Here is a 19201-nt window from a genome sequence, read left to right on the forward strand (position 1 = left end):
GCTCAAACCATTCAAGGCTTTATACACCTCTATCAGATCACCTCGCTGGTGCCTAGTCTCCAGACACTGTAATTTGCAAAACTTAAGCCTTTCTTCGTAAGAGCACCCCTTTGTTCCATTCACTAATCTTGTTGCCCTTCTCTATACTCGTTCCAGCAGCTCTACATCCTTCTTGAAATGAGGCCTCCAGACCTGTATACAGTACTCTAGGTGTGGCCTGACCATTGCCTTATACAAGGGAATAATCACTTCCTTATCCCTGCTGGAAACATTCCTGTATATCATTGACAATACTCCATGAGCTACTCTTGCAGCCCGTCTGCACTGCTCAGAGAACTTCATATCTGCCTGCACAACCACCCACCAGTCCCTTTCATTCTCTACCACTGTCAGTGTAGTACCACAGAGTTGATACTTGCTCTGGGGTTGCTGTTTCCCATGTGTAGTACTTTACATTTGTCAATGTTAAACTTCATTTGCCACCTCTCAGCCCATCTGCTCAACCTTTCCAGATCCTGTTGCAGTAGCATAGTGTCAGTAGTGTCCTTGACAACCCTGCTAATCTTTGTATCATCTGCAAACTTGGACATTAAGCTTGATATACCATCATCAATATCATTTATAAATACAGAAAACAATAATGGACCCAACACTGAGCCCTGAGGGACTCCACTAATAACATTAGTCCACGATGAGCAGTGTCCATTGATTACCACTCTCTGTCTTCTCCCCCTCAACCACCCCTTTATCCATAGCAGCAATTTGCCTCCAATGTCACACTGCTCCAATTTGTGTAGCAGTCTTCCATGTGCAACAGTAACAAAAGCCTTTCTAAGATCCAAGTATATAATATCAAAGCTATTCCCTGCATCCAGTTCTTTTGTGACTGCATCATAGTATCCAATCAAATTGGTCAGGCAAGACTTCCCCTTAACAAAACCATGCTGTGTCAGAGCTATAACTGAAGTCTTGTCTAAATGATCCTGCAGTGCTTCTTTAACCAGTGCCTCCATTAATTTTCCTGGAACAGAAGTTAAGCTCACAGGTCTATAATTACTTGTGTCAGCCTTTGATCCTCCTTTGTGAATTGGGGACACATTTGCACATTTCCAGTCTATGGGTACCTACCCGAAGTCCAAGGAAGCTCTCATAATTATGGCTAAGGGTTTGCTTACTTTCTTTGCTGCCTCCTTTAATATAACTGGATAGATCCCATCCACCCCGGGTGCCTTTCTTGTGTTTATCTTCAACAGTTTCTCCTCCACTTTACTCCCAGTTATTTCAAGATTCTGTAGCTTACTGCTAGAGTTGAATACACCTCTGGCATTCCCCTCGCTGATAATGATATTGTCGATGCAAAATATTCATTTAGTTTGTTAGCTACCTGAGCAGGATCATCAACAGTTGACCCATCAATATCAAGTGGACCAATCTGATTCATCCCCTTCCTTCTAGAGTTTACATAAGTAAAGAACTCTTTGCTGTTTTTCTTTGCATCCCTTGCCAAGGATTTCTCGTAATCTGCCTTCGCCTGCCTAACCTCCTTTGTAACTTGGTTGCATATCAACTTGTATCTATCATAGGCTTCTGTGTCATGTGTTAATTTGTAAGTATCCCATGCATTTTTCTTCTCTGCCATATGCCTCATTAGTTCATCTGACATCCATTTTGGCCTAAACCTTGAACAATATTTCTTAGTTGGTATGTAAAGCCTAGTAGCTTCCAAGATAAGTTCTTTGAATGCTTCCCATTTTGAATTTGCTGTTGGTAACATCATCAGTTGGTCCCACTGTATAGAATTTAAATACTGTCTCAGTCCATCGTAGTCGCCTTTACGGAAGCAATAACCCTTCCCTTTACTCCTAATGGTAGTTACCTCTTTGAGTAAATCCCACTTCAGCACACTGTGATCACTGCCACCTAGTGGTTCATTTATCTGCAGATTCTTAATGCATGAAGAATCATTACTGATAATCAAATCAAGAGTATTACTCCCTCTAGTTGCCCCCCGAACATGCTGATGTAGAAAACAATCATCCAATAAATCCACAAAAGCCCTGCTAGTGTGTGAGTGACCAGCTCCCAAATTCCAGTCAATATCTGGGAAATTAAAATCTCCCATTATAAGACTCTCTGATTTACTGGCCCACTCTATTTCCCTGTACAGTTTCTTATTATACTCATCAGAGTCATTAGGCCTATAGCACACTCCTACTCTCAATTTTGATCTCCCAATGCTTATGTCAAACCAAACTGACTCAACACTGCACTGTCCAGCGATGTCGACTGGTTGATTGATTTGATTTGGTAGTTGTTGGCGCATCGGCTTCTGTGGCCATATTGCACCTCCCAAGGTTTTTGCAGTACTTTGATCCAAGCCCGAGGCGGGAATCGAACCCGCGACCTTTGGGTTGCCGGGCAGCTACTTTACCCACTCGGCTAGCCCGGTCGGCGCGATGTCGACTGGCTTCACTTCCTTGGTTTTTATGTGTTTCTTAACTAATAGCATAACCCCCCCCCCTTCCTATCCTGTCTATCCTTTCTGTAGACGTTGTACTCCCCAAATTGCAGTTCTGCATCCCTTATATCTGTGTGACACCACGTCTCTGATATCCCAACAATATCTGCCAATACCTCAAATTCATCAAATTTATTTACTAAACTCCTAGCACTGGTGTACATGCAAGTATACCTGCACCTGTTTCTATTCTTAGCTACCCTAACACAACCCATGTGTTTACTTGTACCGCAATGGCTCCCAGCAGTCTCTGAAATATCATGCATCTTGTTTTTCAGGCTTCTGCTCATTCTAATAGAAGCAGTGCAAGAATCTCTTTCACCTCTGCCAGTGGCTACTGTCAATCTATTGGTCTTTGTCTCCCCCCAAGCTAGCAGTTTTCCGACCCACCTTTTTTAATAAAAAAATAAATAAATATGTGTGTGTGTGTGTGTGTGAAACAGGTTCAAGTAATGGAATACTTACAAAGAGAAATTCCTAATGGTGTAATTATATCTGACCTCATATATTCCTGAGAGGGAAGAATGTTTCCAAGAGCTTCAAGAACTGATTTAAAAAGTTTCTGGTCATCAACACTTCTTGGAAGCTGTGGTCACAGAAAGCAAAACATTTATTTAATAAATAAGTACAGTGGAAAGCATATACAGTTAAATAGTTATTTAACTACACTGGTGTTTAAAGAAAGTGCATCAACTAGGAATTTCACATTTCTAACCCTTTTTCACGATAGTATGTTACATTAATGACTAGCACCACAAAGAGAAATATAAACAAAAGATATTTATTAATAGTTAAAGTAAAGTTAAGTAATATTTAACAGGTGCTCTCAAAATATTCCAAAATGAGCATTTGCAACCTTTATACAATAGTTTTGGTAAACACAACAATTATGGCTGAATGTCATTAGAAGCCCTCAATTTGCTTCAGTTTATCATTTTAAATGGAAAACAAAATGAAAAGTTCACCAGGTGAAAACTAATATTTAGTTGAACCGCCTCTGGCCCTGATGACAGCAGCACACCGTTGAGGCATCGACAAGATCAATTTCTGAAGATAATCAACTGATAGTTCGTGGTTACAAACATAAATTATGGCTTCCTGAAGTTCACAAAGGGTCTTTGGTTTCTTTCTGGCAAGTGAAGATTCCACACGATGCCAACAGTTCTCTATAGGATTCAGGTCCGGGCTGTTTCCTGGCCAGCTAAGAGTTGTAATGGACCATTCTTCCAACCATTTTTTCACCTGTAACAAATGTAAACACATTACTGTCGAACCACTAATGCAGAAATGAAGCTAAAGTAACTACAGAAGTGTCTACTTACACTTTTTGCCCAATAACAAGGAGCAGAGTTGTCCTGAAAGATGCAGTTACCTGGTAGGTTGAAATGGTCTCTAATGGTTGGCAGCAATTTGTCTTCCAATATAGCCAGGTATCCATTGGCATTTATGGAACCTTTTACAAACTGCAGGTGACCTACTCCATGATACGAAATGCACCCCCATATCATTTGGCTGGTAGGGAATTTCACTGTAGACACCATACAGTCTGGATAGTATTCTTCACCACGTCTAAGGTGAATCGTTTATCTCCCATCAGAGGCATGATGGTTGAATTTCTTCCCAACCGAGAAAATAACTGACTTCCACTGCTCGGGGGGTCCATTTGACATGCTCCTTACACCAAATTAATCGGGCCTTTTTCATTTTTTGTGTGAGGAGGGGCTTGTTCTTAGGACCACAGGGTACAAGTCCATTTTTTAAGAGGTGTCTTCTGACTGTTACTGCACTTGCTACCACTCCTGTATGTTCTCTTCCCATACTCTTTTCAGCTCAGATGAAGAAGATTTATGGTTTTTAAGGCATAAGTGCTTCAAAACGCAATCTGTTTTGGCATAGAGATTTGTTTGTGTCCGGTTCCTTTTTTCCTATCAGCAGAACCAGTATTCTTCAGTTTGGAAAGAATCTACTCACTGTTGACTGATTACAAGACACTCTATAAGCAATATGATGGGAAGGACATCCTCACGTAAAGCAACAATAGCACTCTTTCTTCATGACGTCAACTGCATGTAACTCTCCATCCTGACACAAGCAAGGAATGACTGCAATTCTTGCAGAGCATGCTATATAGCTGAAAGTAACAGCTGATGCAATATTATGTCATCAATTATGCATGCCAATCTTATCTGATGCAATCTGTAAGAAATATTGCCATATACTTACGTTAGTCGACCGACAATTACAATTTTAAGGGGTGATGCACTTTCTTTGAACACCAGTGTATATGAGGCACATCAATCTAAGATAAGAGATCTTCCTCAAAACATCCGTTGCTTATTTGTAAGTAAAGGCAAAAATTCAAACATATATAAATTTCTCAGAGACATAAATAATGCAGCTTAATAAATGTATTCTGGTGGATCATTGAAGATATTTCTCCATTCTTTGATCAGCTACCAACATGTTAGACAGTTAAGCATACGGTTTAATCTTGGCAATTTATCATTGGTGGGATCCTCACAACTGTGAAGTTAATCAACATCAAGAATTACACATCATTTGATTCCAACTTTTGTAAAGGCAGTAACAGAAGTGAACAGAGCTATCTGAAGTCTGTTTTTTTATTTCATCTTTCACAACTATTACATTTTCCATTAACTGCTTTCAGCAGAAAAATTTAAAGCAGTGTTATCCAACTGATGGCCTGAAGGCCATCAGTTGGATAACACTGCCTTAAATTTTTAACACTGATAACACTGATTTCTTGTTTTATGTACCTTCCTTAGATTTAACAATATTACCATAACCATTGGATAAGAACATTGTGTCACATATTAGTTGTTGGATTTCAATTTAATTAAGTGTAAAAAAATAAACTATAAATATTGTTGACAACAAAAATGCATAATCAGTGGTAAGCAGCTGTTTTTGCAGTCTGCAATCCATTGTCTGTGAGAATCCATGTGACCTGCAACTTTCAAAATTCGTCTCTTTGGCTCCTAGCAAAAAAAAAAAAAGTTGGGGGATACCTTTGACCTATAGCTTTGCGTGACTCCGTGATATATGACAGATGTCATATTTTCTGGCAAATTAACTCAAAGAACTTCTAACCCACTGGTGGGTTAGAAGTGCTTTAAATTGGTTTCACCTAATTATTTATTTAACAAATTCCATTATTTAATATATTCAAGAGATTCAAATTCAAGGCATTAAGTCTCTTTAAGGAGTGAGCTAGATATCAGATGCACAAACATCCAAGTTAATGCTGCCATAATTAGAATTTATATATTTTTTTTCTTTTCAATGAACACTCTGCTGCAACAAGAATGCTTTCTTTTAACAGAAAAATGTTGTTCAAAGTTATCTAGGGATGCATGGACTTCAGCAAAGGGACTTTAGGCAATTGTAAATGCTCAAACTTTTGTTTGTTTCTTTCTTTCTTTCCTTCCCACCAGCATTTGCTTGCTTGATAAAGATAGCAACAAATAATCTTTCTTTGACTTGACACAGACACTGTTTCACTACTGCAACAAATTTAATGAGCTCCTAAACTGAAAAACCCTGAACAATAATGCTACTTCTAGAATTAAACAATCTCAATGGTGCTTTTAGGTTTCATTTTGGAAGCAGAATTATTTTTCAAAGGGTGAAAAATGACTTAAGCTGAATTGTTTGCATGGAATTTTAAAAAGTTACATTAAGCAGAAAAGATGAATTAAGAGCATATTAATTAAAAGGAGTAAAAATTAATATAAACAAATGAAAGGGAAGTCAGAAAAGGACTTGGAGAAATAATAATAAATTAAGTGGCACAATAAATTAAGCAGGTGATGAATTATCAAGATTATGCTGTATTTAGTATTAGTAACGGCCGCATGGTGCAAGAAAGCCTATGGCTTATGCTGCACCAGCCAAAAAAAAATATATATATATAAAGAAAATAAATAAATAATCCGAACAAAACAATGATAAAAACAAAAAAAATAAATAAATAAAATAAATAACTAAATAATAATAATTAATAAATAAAAAAAAATAAAATAAATAAAAAGGAAATTGAACCTATCATCCTATGCGCTTCCCTTACCCGAAAGTACTATCCAGATGACCTTTGAATTTCCCCAAACTGTCGGCCTCTGCCACCCATGAAGGCAGCTTATTCCAGTAATTTATAACTCGCTGGCTAAAATAAAACTTCCTACAGTCCAATCTAAACATTTCCCCCCCATAACTTGAATTTATGTCCCCTAGTTCTAGCATCATTCATAATCTTGAAAATTTCATCCTCATTCATTTTACTGATGCCTCTCAGAGCCTTAAACACCTCAATCAAATCTTCTCTAAGGTGTCTAGTTTCTAAACTTTGCAACGCACATATTCGAAGTCTTTCTTCATAAGGACGCCCTTTTGCCGATCTCACCAGGCGAGTTACCCTTCTTTGCACCCTTTCAAGAAGCTCGATGTCTTTCTTTAGGTGCGGTCTGCATACTTGAACACAGTATTCCAAGTGTGGTCTAACATAAGTCTTATATAATGGGATTATCACATCCCTATCTCTACTTGCAAAAGTTCGATAGATCATCGATAGGACACCATGGGCCTTTACAATGCTCAGAAAATTTCATGCCTGACTGCATCGTAACACCCAAGTCCCTTTCCTCCAGTACTGGGTTTAGTTGAACTCCACCAAATGAATAAGTTTTTTGGGATTACTGTTTCCCAGGTGTAATACCTTACACTTTGTTGGATTAAAGCACAGCTGCCATTTTTCTGACCATTCCTGAAGTCTATCTAGGTCTCTCTGAAGAAGCTCAGCTTGACAGTGATCATTAACCACTCTACCAATTTTAACATCATCTGCAAATTTAGACATCATGCCCTCTATCCCTTCATCAATGTCGTTTATGAAAATTAAAAACAACAGTGGTCCTAATACTGATCCTTGGGGAACCCCACTTCTTACATCAACCCAATCTGAGGAATAGCCATTTATCACAACCCTCTGCCTCCTGCCCTGAAGCCATCCTTCTATCCATCTAAGGATTTTCCCAGTGATTCCAACCTGTTTCAGCTTATAAAGCAACCGCTCATGTGGGACTGAGTCAAAAGCTTTGCTGAAATCTAAATAAACAGTGTTGAAATTATTCCCCAAATCCAGCTCGTGAGTGACCCTTTCAAAATAGCGAACCAGATTTGTTAAACATGATTTTACCTTTACAAAACCATGCTGAGTATCCTTGAGAATTTCAATTCGATCCAAATGATCCTGAATTCCACCCTTGATCATTGCCTCCGTGATTTTCCCTACTACTGAAGTCAGACTGACAGGTCGATAATTTCCAACTTCACTTTTAGAGCCACCCTTATGTATGGGAGATACATTTGCACTTTTCCAATCCAAGGGAATCTCCCCAGAGTCTAGTGATGCTCGCATAATTAGCCTCAATGGTTCAATGCACTCGCTTGCCGCCTCTCTCTTAAGATTATAGGGTATATTCCATCAACTCCAGGAGCCTTACTGGTCTGTAGGCTCGAAAGTTTTTTCATTAAATAATCTTGCGAAATTTCAATATCATTAATTACATATTTTTTAACATCGCTCCCACAATTTCCCATTGCCAGAAAAGGCTTTTCATTTGTAAATATCGATGCAAAATAACTGTTGAGTTCATCTGCAACGGCAGCTGGTGTATTTATTACTATCCCCTTTCCCTTACGTAAAGGTCCGATCTGGTTTGTCCTGCTCTTCTTGGCATTTATATATGTGAAGAATTCTTTATCCCCCCCTCTTTGCTCTGTTTTCTCATAAACTGTCTTTGCCTGTCGAACCTTTTCTGTGGCTCTATTACACATCACCTTGTAGCTGTTATAGGCTTCAGTATTTTTTATTGCTCTAAAACCTTTCCATGCCACCTTTTTTCTGCTCAAGTAATGCGGCAACTGCACTATTCATCCAACTTGGAACCCTTCTCGTGGAGTATTTTTTTTAATGGTATATACGCATTCAAGCCATCTGCGATTAACGTTTTAAAAGCGTACCACAGTTCAATTGTGTTCATTCTCTGCACGATATCTACCCAGTTAATAGAGGCCATGTAGTACCTTAAGGCATCGTAATTTCCTTTTCTGAAATTAAAACCCATTCCTTTGCCTTTTATATCTGCTACCTCTCTTGTCATCATCCACCGTAGAACTCCGTGATCACTTCCTGATATTGGCTCCTCTACTGTCAGCCCTGTTATGTCATCTGATTCATGGGTGATGATGAGGTCTAGGATATTCTTTTCTCTAGTACTTTCCCTGACATGCTGATACAAATAACAGTCATCTAGTTGATTTAAAAATTTTGTTCCCCATGTCGAGTTTCCTTCCCATTTACTCCAATCAATTAGAGGCAAATTGAAATCACCCATAATAAGGCATTGATGCTTACTTGCCCATTCCATTTGCATATAGAGGCTTTTGTGATAATCTTCACAATCACCTGGTCTGTAGATTACTCCTACTCACATTATACCTTTGTTTCCAACTATCTCACACCATACAGACTCTATACTAGCATGTGAAATGTCTGAATCCGGGGAAAGCTATCGTCGCACTCAGGCTGCTTCTGATAAGAAGCATTACCCCACCACCCCTTCTATCTAACCTATCCTTCCTAAATACATTATACAAGCCATACTGAAACTCATCATCCCCCAATTTCCGGGTGGCACCACGTCTCTGTAAGCCCTATTATGTCCGCGTTACTTGTTTTAACCAGCAGTTCGAATTCGCTCATTTTATTGACGACACTTCTAACGTTACTGTATAAACAATTAAGATTTACTGTAAGATTTATACTCTTTAGAGAGCACCAATTATGGAAAAAAAAGTATGTTATGTCTGTGATGAAGATAATTACTCTTCTGCCCTCTGCCCTGCTATACTCGCTGCTTGATTGCAGTTAAACGTCAGACTATTCTGAGGTACAGCATTCAGACACCACTTCATATGCAAGGGGATCAGTTCATGATTATGATTAATGATTAACCAATGAACTATTATTCATATATAAATTCATATTCAGGTCATACATAATTCAAATTTTATTGTAAAATGTACCACAGTAGCTTTGTTTCTAACAAACTAAATACATTCAAATAGTTATTTTACTTTAAAATTTTAAACAATTAAATGCTCATGGCAAAAACTATCATCACTGAAGATGTTCACTGCAAAAACCATTATTATTCAAGAGGTTTGTGATGGGAAAAAATGGCTAATCTGGGAAACAACTGGGAAACAATGATCTCTAATCTAACTTAATGCCAAGGCAACCAAGGAAAAGAAGTATATCATAAAACCAAGTGACTTGGACATAGTCTGAAAAGGCCAGTGTTCCTATACCAACTCAAAGGAAATTGAAAACATACAGGTCTCTATTAGAGCATATTCTTAAGAGAACGTAACAACACCTGTCACAGCCACAACATCAGCCATGGGAATCTTTCAGTACCTAGTAATTTTTTTTTTTTAGCTCTCTCATCTTTTAGAATAATTTCAGTATTTGTACAAAACCTTAACACAATATTCATAGTACAATCTTTGAAGGATATAACAAGGGTCATATATGGAAGAAAACCAAAATTAAAGCTTCATTTCTCATGTAATGAGAAAGAAGGCTTTAATTATTGGAAACAATATTGTGGTCTAGATGTGATTGAAGTGCTGGTTATTAATTTGCATCTGATTTATGCAGACAGTTTGTTTTGGGTTCATTGTATAAGCCAGGCATTCTCGATGAGGTGATAATGCCTCCAAGGGTGCAAAAATTGGTTTTTGGGGGCAAAAAAATTACTGGTTTATGGCCCTCCAGAGTTTAACCCTACCTGACGATATCTTATTCTTTAATATTTAATTTCTCTCACTGGATTTTCTTTTTATGCTGGAGACAACTGATTTTTAACATATAGGTATACTATATTATATTATGGGTGAGTAAGAAATTTTGATAAAAGGAAGATAGTTGGCGTAATTTAATTCAACCACCTTTGCTTTTCACAGGCATTAAATGCCTAAGTGTTTTCAGAGGTAATGTCTCTGCAATCCTTGGCATTTATTTATTTATTCTTTTGTTTCATCGGTCAATATATGAGGCATGGATGGGATGAAGAAATGTTTCAGTATATTGTTTCTACCTTCTAAGCGAAAATTGGTATTCATTTATTGTTTCCTTGGAAAAGTTGTTTATTTTTGATCCACAGTGTTTTTTTGAGTGACACAGCCAATGAGAGTTAAATAAAAATAGTTTGTTTTGTTTAATTCTTTGTAGTTATTCAACCCATCATCAATCATGCCACGTGCTGAAAATAAAGTGTTGACAGTATTTGGATGAATATCTAGCTTATGGTTTTATTGAAAGCCCATTCAACTTAAGGGATGAATATGCTCAGGTAGCTAAAAAACTAAATGAGTATTTTGCATCTACATTCACACATGAGGAGTTATTCAGGGAGCAGAATGCCAGAGGTGAATTAAACTCTGCCAGCGGGCTAGATGATTTTGTAATAATTGAGAGCAAAGTGGAGGAGAAATTGTTGAAGATAAACATAAGGAAGGCACCTGGGGTGGATGGGATCTATCCAGTTATATTAAAGGAGGCAGCAAAGGAAGTAAGCAAACATTTAGCCAATATTATGAGAGCTTCCTTGGACTCAGGGGAGGTACCCATGGACTGGAGATGTGCAAATGTGACCCCAATTCACAAAGGAGGATCATAGGGCATCACAAGTAATTACAGACCTGTTAGTTTAACTTCGGTTCGAGGGAAATTAATGGAGGCACTGGTTAAAGAAGCACTGCAGGATCATCTAGACAAGGCTTCAGTGATAGCATGGACACAGCATGGGTTTGTTAAGGGGAAGTCTTGTCTGACCAATTTGATTGGATACTATGACGTAGTCACAAAGAAACTGGATGCAAAGAATAATTTTCATATCATATATTTGGATCTTAGAAAGGCTTTTGGACTAATCTTTAGACTTGTTATTAGTGGAGTCCCCCAGGGTTCAGTGTTGGGTCCATTGTTGTTTTCTGTATTTAATAATGATATTGATGATGGTATATCAGGCTTAATGTCCAATTTTGTACATGATACGAAGGTCAGCAGGGTTATTAATGACACTAATAACAGTACGCTGCCGCAACAGGATCTAGACAAGTTGAACAGATGGGCTGAGAGGTGGCAAATGAAATTTAACATTGACAAATGTAAAGTACTGAATATGGGAAGCAGTAATCCCAGAGTAACATATCAACTGTGTGGTACTACACTGACAGTGGTAGAGAATGAAAAGGATCTGGGGTAATTGTGCAGGCAGATATGAAGTTTTCTAAGCAGTGCAGATGGTCTGAAAGAGTAGCTCATATTGTCTTGTCATTCATATACAGGATGTTTATAAATGGTGGGAACACTTTCAGTGATTTATTGCACAAAGACTAGGACAGATATCAGTGTTATGTACATACCTTGTGAAAGGGAAAATATCAATGTTTTTTTTTTTACATCACTTCACAACGATTCAATGTGCTAACCATGTGTGAAATGGCAAATGTCCACATGGTAATCAAACTCTTGACATACCCTGTCCAACATATCCTTTGTGACTGTGGTGTCAGCTTCTTCAATTCTCTGCTTTAGTTCCTGGATGTCAAGTGGCAAAGGTGGTGCATAAACATTATCCTTTATGTAGCCCCCACATGAAGAAATCACACAGAGTTAAGTCCAGTGATCTCGGTGGCCATTTCAAGAAACATTCATCCCTTTCTCCAGCACGTCCGATCCAGCACTTGTGTAGCTCGGTGTTAAGGTAGGCCCCCAAACGTCATTATGGAAGTGGGGAGGGGCCCCGTCTTGCTGGTAAATAAAGTCGTCACTATCTTCCTGAACTTGAGGCATCAACCATTGCTGAAGCATATCGAGGTAAAATAGCCCAGTTACATGTTAGTTTATTTGGTTTTTAGAAGCATTAGCAACTAAGGCCATATTGCTCCTGGGATATGTGGTGGTCATTCTCTGACCTTTCCGCATCCTCCGTTATTGGTGGTGCCCAGTTACAGCACCCTCGGCAAAGAAGCAAGGCCTGTACAGTTTTCGGCATGATAAGCAGCAGAAAACATTCGCCTTCAGCGAATCACGCTCATATTCAATTATCTCTTTAGGTTTCTCGGTGCCCCAGATTCGACATTTGTGTCAGTTTACCTTCCCATTGGTGTGAAATGTGGCCTCATCGCTAAACACGACACGATTAAAGAAGTCATCACATTCTTCTGTCAGTCCTTGCAGTTCACAACAAAATTGGAAATTCTTCTCTTTGTCGTCTTCCTTTAACATATGCACCAACTGCAATTTATATGGCTTCATAGAAAGTTTTTTCAAAGAACCTTCCATACTGTCGTGGCTGGCATTTGTAGCTCACGTGATGCTCTCTGCACCGATTTATTGGGGCTCCTTGTGAATGTCTCTCTCATTCATTCCACATTATCAACAGTAACACTAGGCCAGCCACTGCTCTTTCCTGAACACAAGCAACCCATGTTTACAAATTGTTTATGCCCCTAGTAAATAGTCTTCCTGGTTGGTGGCTCTTTACCGTATGTACTTCAAAATTTCCTTTGAATGTCTGTTGCACACTTGTTCTTTTCAAACAGTAGCACACAAAATGCCTTCGCGGGACCGGAAGCCACGATCTTTCAACAAGGCCGTGTGTGTGGTAAAGGTATGACAGGTAATGCCAAGTGGCAATGAATGATGGAACTACATGCCTTGGCAGTAACAACTGGGAAACTTTCTTGTTTTCTCTTTCACATGGTATAAATATAAATAAATAAATTGTATCTTTCTATGTGCTATAAATTATTGAAAGTGTTCCCACCATTTATAGACACCCTGCACAAGAATTTTTCTAGCATGGATAAGGAGGTGATTATCCCCTTGTATAAGGCAATGGTCAGGCCACACCTTGAGCACTATATACAGGTCTGGAGGCCTCATTTTAAGAAGGATGTAGAGCTGTCGGAACGAGTACAGAGAACGGCAACAAGATTAGTGAATGAAACAAAGGGTTACTCTTACGAAGAAAGGCTTAAGTTTTGCAAATTACAGTGTCTGGAGACTAGGCAGCTGTAAAGTGATCTGACTGAGGTGTATAAAACCTTGAATGGTTTGAGCATGCTCAATGCTGATGGGATTCTTCCTCTTGCTCAGAATAATTGGCCAAGAGGGCATAAATTCAAATTGAAGAAAGACAGTTGTGCGGAAGTTTGCCTTAAGCCAGTGAATGGTTGATTGTTGGAACAATCTTCCATCTGTTGTTGTAGAAGTTGATAGCTTAAATAGATTCAAGGCAGAACAAGGCAAACATTTGGAGTGAGTGGATGGGTGAAATGAGAAGGTTTTTATTTTTTTATTTTTTTGGCTGATGCTATATAAGCTTGCTTTCTTGCATCATGTGCCTTTACTAATTCTAAGACAGTCCATGCATCTTATGTGTATTAGTTATTATTCAAATGAGGTTATGAAACCACCAAGACTCTTATCACTTAAAAAGGAAATATCCTGATAAAGTTGGTAAACACATCGAATATTTTTAAAATTTAAAACAGAATTTTGAGCAACATAACACTGTTACTTCCTTATTTAAGAACACAAACAAATGATAATGGAATGATTGAGTCTTATAAAATGGCAGAAATCATTGCAAAAACTGGTAGTGCTCATACAAATGCTGAGACTGTTACACGGCCCGTATTAGAGACTGTAACTTCACCAGTGATGCATCAAAATCCTTCCAGTATTTTAAAAGCATTGCCATTGAGCAACAATTCAATTCAAAGGCAAATCAATGCGATGTCAATTAACATTGAAGAGCATCTAATTGACAAACTAAAAATGAGAAAATTTCCTATTCAGATTGATGAATCCACAGTTACTGACAATAAGGCCTTCTAATGGCATAAGTTCGTTATTTTGATGAAGATTGTAAACTACAAAAAGAATGTTGTTTGTAAAATCTATAGAAACTGGCTGTACTGGAGCACCCATTTTGCTGTAAAAACATGGTTCAATGAAAAACAAGTACCACTGGAAAATTTGATATGATGGTGCTACCTCCATGGTTGGAAGACAAAGGTTTTATAGCCCATCTAAAGAAAGTATGTCCCGAAGTTCTTGCAATACTCTGTATTGTGCACCGACATCATCTGGTTGCAAAAAATATTAGTCCAGTTCTTTATCAATCTCTCAGAATAGTTATTAAAACCATCAATAAAATAGTCACATAGCAAGAGAATTTTGTGTTGATAATGAAGATTTTTGTGTGTTGATAATGAAGAACAGTATGTGAGGCTTCTTTTACATACAGAAGTCAGATGACTTTCTAAAGGAAATTGTCCAACAAGATTTGTAAACCTTTTTGATACAATAATTAGTTTTTTAGAAAGTGAAGGAGATGAAGATTTAGTAAAGGAGATCAGCAAACAAAAAGACAACATACACTATATGGCTTGGATTTTTCAAAAACTTAATGAAGTATCATTTGAACTTCAAGGGAAACTAAATACAGTGATAGACTGCAAACACGTATTAAAAGCCTTCACTGCAAAACTGGAAATATTTGAAAGCAATTTAATGAGAAAACAATTTCATGGTATGCAAGAGTTAGCTGAAATCAATGAATCTCTCACCAAGAATGATTTTAAGAATTGTTCAGATCATGTGTTCTTTAAAAGGTGAAATGAAAAATAGATTTTCATATTTATTTTCTTTTGAAGTGAAGCCATGGATGTTAGGTCCAATTGGATGCGATGCCAGTCTGCTAGTGAAGAAAGTCAAGAACTCATTGAATTAAAATGTAAAGAAGAATGCAAATATAAATTCGAAAAAGGTGGAATGGCTGAGCTGTGGGAATCAAAAAAACTAAATTTCTTTATCCAACAATGTGGTCTGAAATGGCCAAAGTATTTCTTTGTTTTCCAATGTCATATATGGATGAAAGCGGTTTTAGTTCAGTAAATAAAATATTAACAAAGGAAAGGAACAGAACTGATATAGGTTCAAGAGGAAATAGAGTTAAATTTACTAACATCATACTGAGCATTGAACTTTTAGCTAAGAAGCATCAGACTCGGGGATCCCATCGAATAAAAAGAGTAAGTATAAAGTATTTTCTTGTTTAAAATTACATGGGGGGCAATTAGGAAAAAATTTGTCTAAAAAAAGCCCTTTAGGGGGATGATAATTAAAAACAGGTTGAGAAACACTGGTATAGGCTAATTCATCTTATATGAGTATAATCCTGTACAGGCCCTTTAATGGGCATCTGTGAGAGACTACTAGTTGCAGTTTCTGTCCATAATCCTGAATTAAAATTTAGTAAAAAGCTAAAAGCTATTTCCTGTTTTTCTTTTGTTAAGTCTGTTAGTATCTGTTTAGTTTGTGAAAGAATTAGGTGAGTTGTAGCGTTTGTGATTTGTATGGCTTGGATTATGCTTAAGTAATGAGTAAATTATGCTTTTCAAATTTTGTGTGGTTCTGAAGTGCTCTAAGACTATCTAAACTTCTGCTAATTTTACAGTGAATGCACTGCAGAATTAGCATAAATAATAAATACTGAATTCTTTTGAAAGTTGATGCAACAGCATAACTTCTGAGGAACTGCCGATGCTCCCATATGGTTCTCTGATTTTAACCCATTTGTATATATTGGTACATGATTGGGGTATTGAGATCTATGCACTACATATAGTTGCTGAAAGCTGATGTTTGGTAATTCCTTATTATTATTATTAGCCATATGGTGCAAGGAAGCCTGAGGCTTATGCTGCACTGGCCAAAAAAAAAAATTTCCAAGTTACCCTCAGAGAGAGAGAAGTAGAAAGGAATCACCAAGAAAGAGAAGAATGTTGATATCCAGCTCAGGACCCTGGGTGTGCCAAGCCCATACTCACCAGATGTGAGCCCCTGGGGTTATTCCCAGTTTGCGTAGAGAGACCATAAGACTGACTGGTCCATGGTGGTATTTATATGTCCTAGATTTGCAACATTATTTATGCTATTATTATTAATAGTTCTTTTAGTTGGATTCCTAGAGGTTGGTTTACGTGCTTGCAAAAAAATTTGATGATTTCTTATCAAGAAAATTTTTTTTCTTGTTGATATAAAATGTATGGAAAATCCTGTGGTGACTTCTGTAGTCCCAGATATAGAAAACCTGATAAAGGCATACTGATTGTGAGCTTGTCTTGTTCAGAAGTCCTACTTTGGCTGGGTAGAGATGGCACTATTAGTTGTGACCAAAGAGCTCCATTTTGTGCAATCACTTATTTCTGTGTTGATTTTTGGGTTGGTATTTTAACAGATTTACAGAAGTGATGTAGGCAAAGGACAAATGACATACGGAGGGAAAATAGCATAAGGACTACTGAAAATAGATCCTGTTAGTGGTTGCAGCCTTTGAGTAAATTAGCAATTTTTACTTCAAAGGGAGCTGTAGTCTTAAAAACACATGTTTGCTGCATGGAAAATGCTGTTCTGGGGAAGAAGTACAGGTGTTGCTGCTATCACTACCTTCTAAGAGAAAGACAATGGTAATTATGGCAATGTGACCTTGAACTCAGGTACAATAACTGGTTTTAGCATACATAAAAACAAAAATATATATAATAAATTTTTCTATATAATATTGGTGTAAATACACCATGGAAAACTCTTAAACGAAAAAAAAAAAAAAAAAAACTACATTTGTAGTGGCATCATTTTATCTGTATCTCATATAAAATGATACCTGCCCACCCACCAATGAAGGGCCAACAAGCCTTGAAACGGTGCTGTCTGGGTGGTGTTGCCCACCAAGAATAAGTAACAATAGTCTTCTCTTTTGGTAAAAGCGTTACTTATTTGAGAGGCGCCTCCGTAGCCAGGTGGGAAGGAGCAGCAGTGCATAGCACAGGCTTCTTGATTAGACCGGGATTCAAGCCCTTCACCACCAAATACGGAGGATGTGGAAAGGTCAGGGAATGACCACCACATATCCCGGAGCAATATGGCCTTAGTTGCTAATGCTCCTAAAAACCAAAATAACTAACTTATTTGAGGTAGTGCAATACATGGCAACTCGTTGTGAAGGAGGAGCACAATATGAGATACAGATAAAATGATGCCCCTTCAAACTACAAATGTAGTTTTTTTTTTTCGTTTAAGAGTTTTTTACGGTGTATTTACACCAATATTATATAGAATATTTACACTCTTAAACATATGATGCTTTATTGCATCAATCTTCATTTTAACATAAATTATGAATGCATAACTACAGCAGCATTTGACATTGACGCAATGACTTTCTAATTCAGCCCTACTCCAATAAGTTTCTTACATCATTATGGGATTTAAACCTTTCCAAATGGTTGAATAGCAAAAAAGTGATAGTTACCATCCTGAGAGTAGTGCAAATATAAATAAATCTGAGAGTAGTCCTTTTATAAATAAATGTCCTCCAGGGCAGTATACTAGTTTTGCCACTCATTTGGAGAGATCTCCAAATTTCTCTATACAGATGCGAATTTATAAAGTCCTATTTGATTGAGGCTGTAGTTAGCTGATCTCAAGCAAAGAAAGTAGCCCCCCCCCCTCCAAGTTATTCCAGGCTTTTCAGTCCACACAACATGCACCTGTAGAGACAATACACAATGGTGCAATATAGCCAAAGTCAGTGATGCATCCAAATCCCAACAACAACAAACAAATAAATATTTAGTGCCAAAAATACAGCCAAGATGACCAAAGCCTTCTGTCAAAGAGCAGGAATTAGCAAATTTACTATATTTCTGTAAATATATTAATACATTAATATATTAAATATATTAATATATTTCTGCTTTGTAAGGATGGGATAGGTACAGCACTTTATGTAAATGTTTTATGATGACTGCCATGTTGCTTATTGTAATTATTTCTTGGTTGATCAGTCATTTGGGTTTTTGAATTTTTTTAATCATACATGCCCAGTGGCAGGAAAAGGAGACTCTTGCCAAATGCCTAGATCTTTAGGAGAGTCCACTTTTGGTAATGGAGTGCCTTAAATGTGAATATCTGCTGAATTAGGATTCTTTTGGAAGGTACAGAATTTGCACATATTTCTTCATATTGGTGATTAAGTTGAGGGTTTAGAAGTGGTGGACCAGGGTGGCCACTAATTCACTATCCTGATTAATTTTTTCCTATGCTGTCACTGGGTTTGGAGGTGATAAAGATTTTTAAATCTGCATATGAGATGATGTTGGAAGTGGTTTACAGTAGTGAGGCTGCAAAGATGATCATTAAAAGTATTCCTCTGTGAGGTATACCTGTAGACATTATGACTGATATTCTTGGAACTAGATTTGAACATGAGAAATATGCAGTTGAGGCTATATAAGAGATAGGTGGTATTTATCTGAAAATTATTTTTCAGAATTTTCACTGCTTCTTTTATTAACATCATCAAAAGCTGATTTAATATCTAGTCAGGGAACCTCACAATGAGCTTTACTCCAAAATGCTGATCCTATATGAATTAGTTAGTGCTGGCAGTCTTGGTGACAAAGGTTGACATGCTGTCTGGGTTGGATATATTGTAGTGGTGCAAGGAGTTTATTATTTAT

The 19201-nt window shown here is 37.5% G+C and overlaps 1 protein-coding gene across 1 annotated transcript in view; it reads right to left on the reverse strand.

Moving 5' to 3' along the window:
* The window catches only part of LOC150080257 (FAST kinase domain-containing protein 4-like), a 95349-nt gene that overhangs the window by 40704 nt on the left and 35444 nt on the right, over window positions 1-19201 (reverse strand). The window contains exon 4 of the mRNA XM_090380668.1: window positions 2984-3104. Within this exon, the coding sequence (XP_090236794.1) occupies window positions 2984-3104 (121 nt within the window). The remainder of the gene's footprint in view (window positions 1-2983; window positions 3105-19201) is intronic.

The sequence above is a fragment of the Mastigoproctus giganteus genome, chromosome 9 (assembly GCF_048544385.1).
Source record: "Mastigoproctus giganteus isolate SK-2022 chromosome 9, ASM4854438v1, whole genome shotgun sequence".
Lineage (NCBI taxonomy): Eukaryota > Metazoa > Arthropoda > Arachnida > Uropygi > Thelyphonidae > Mastigoproctus > Mastigoproctus giganteus.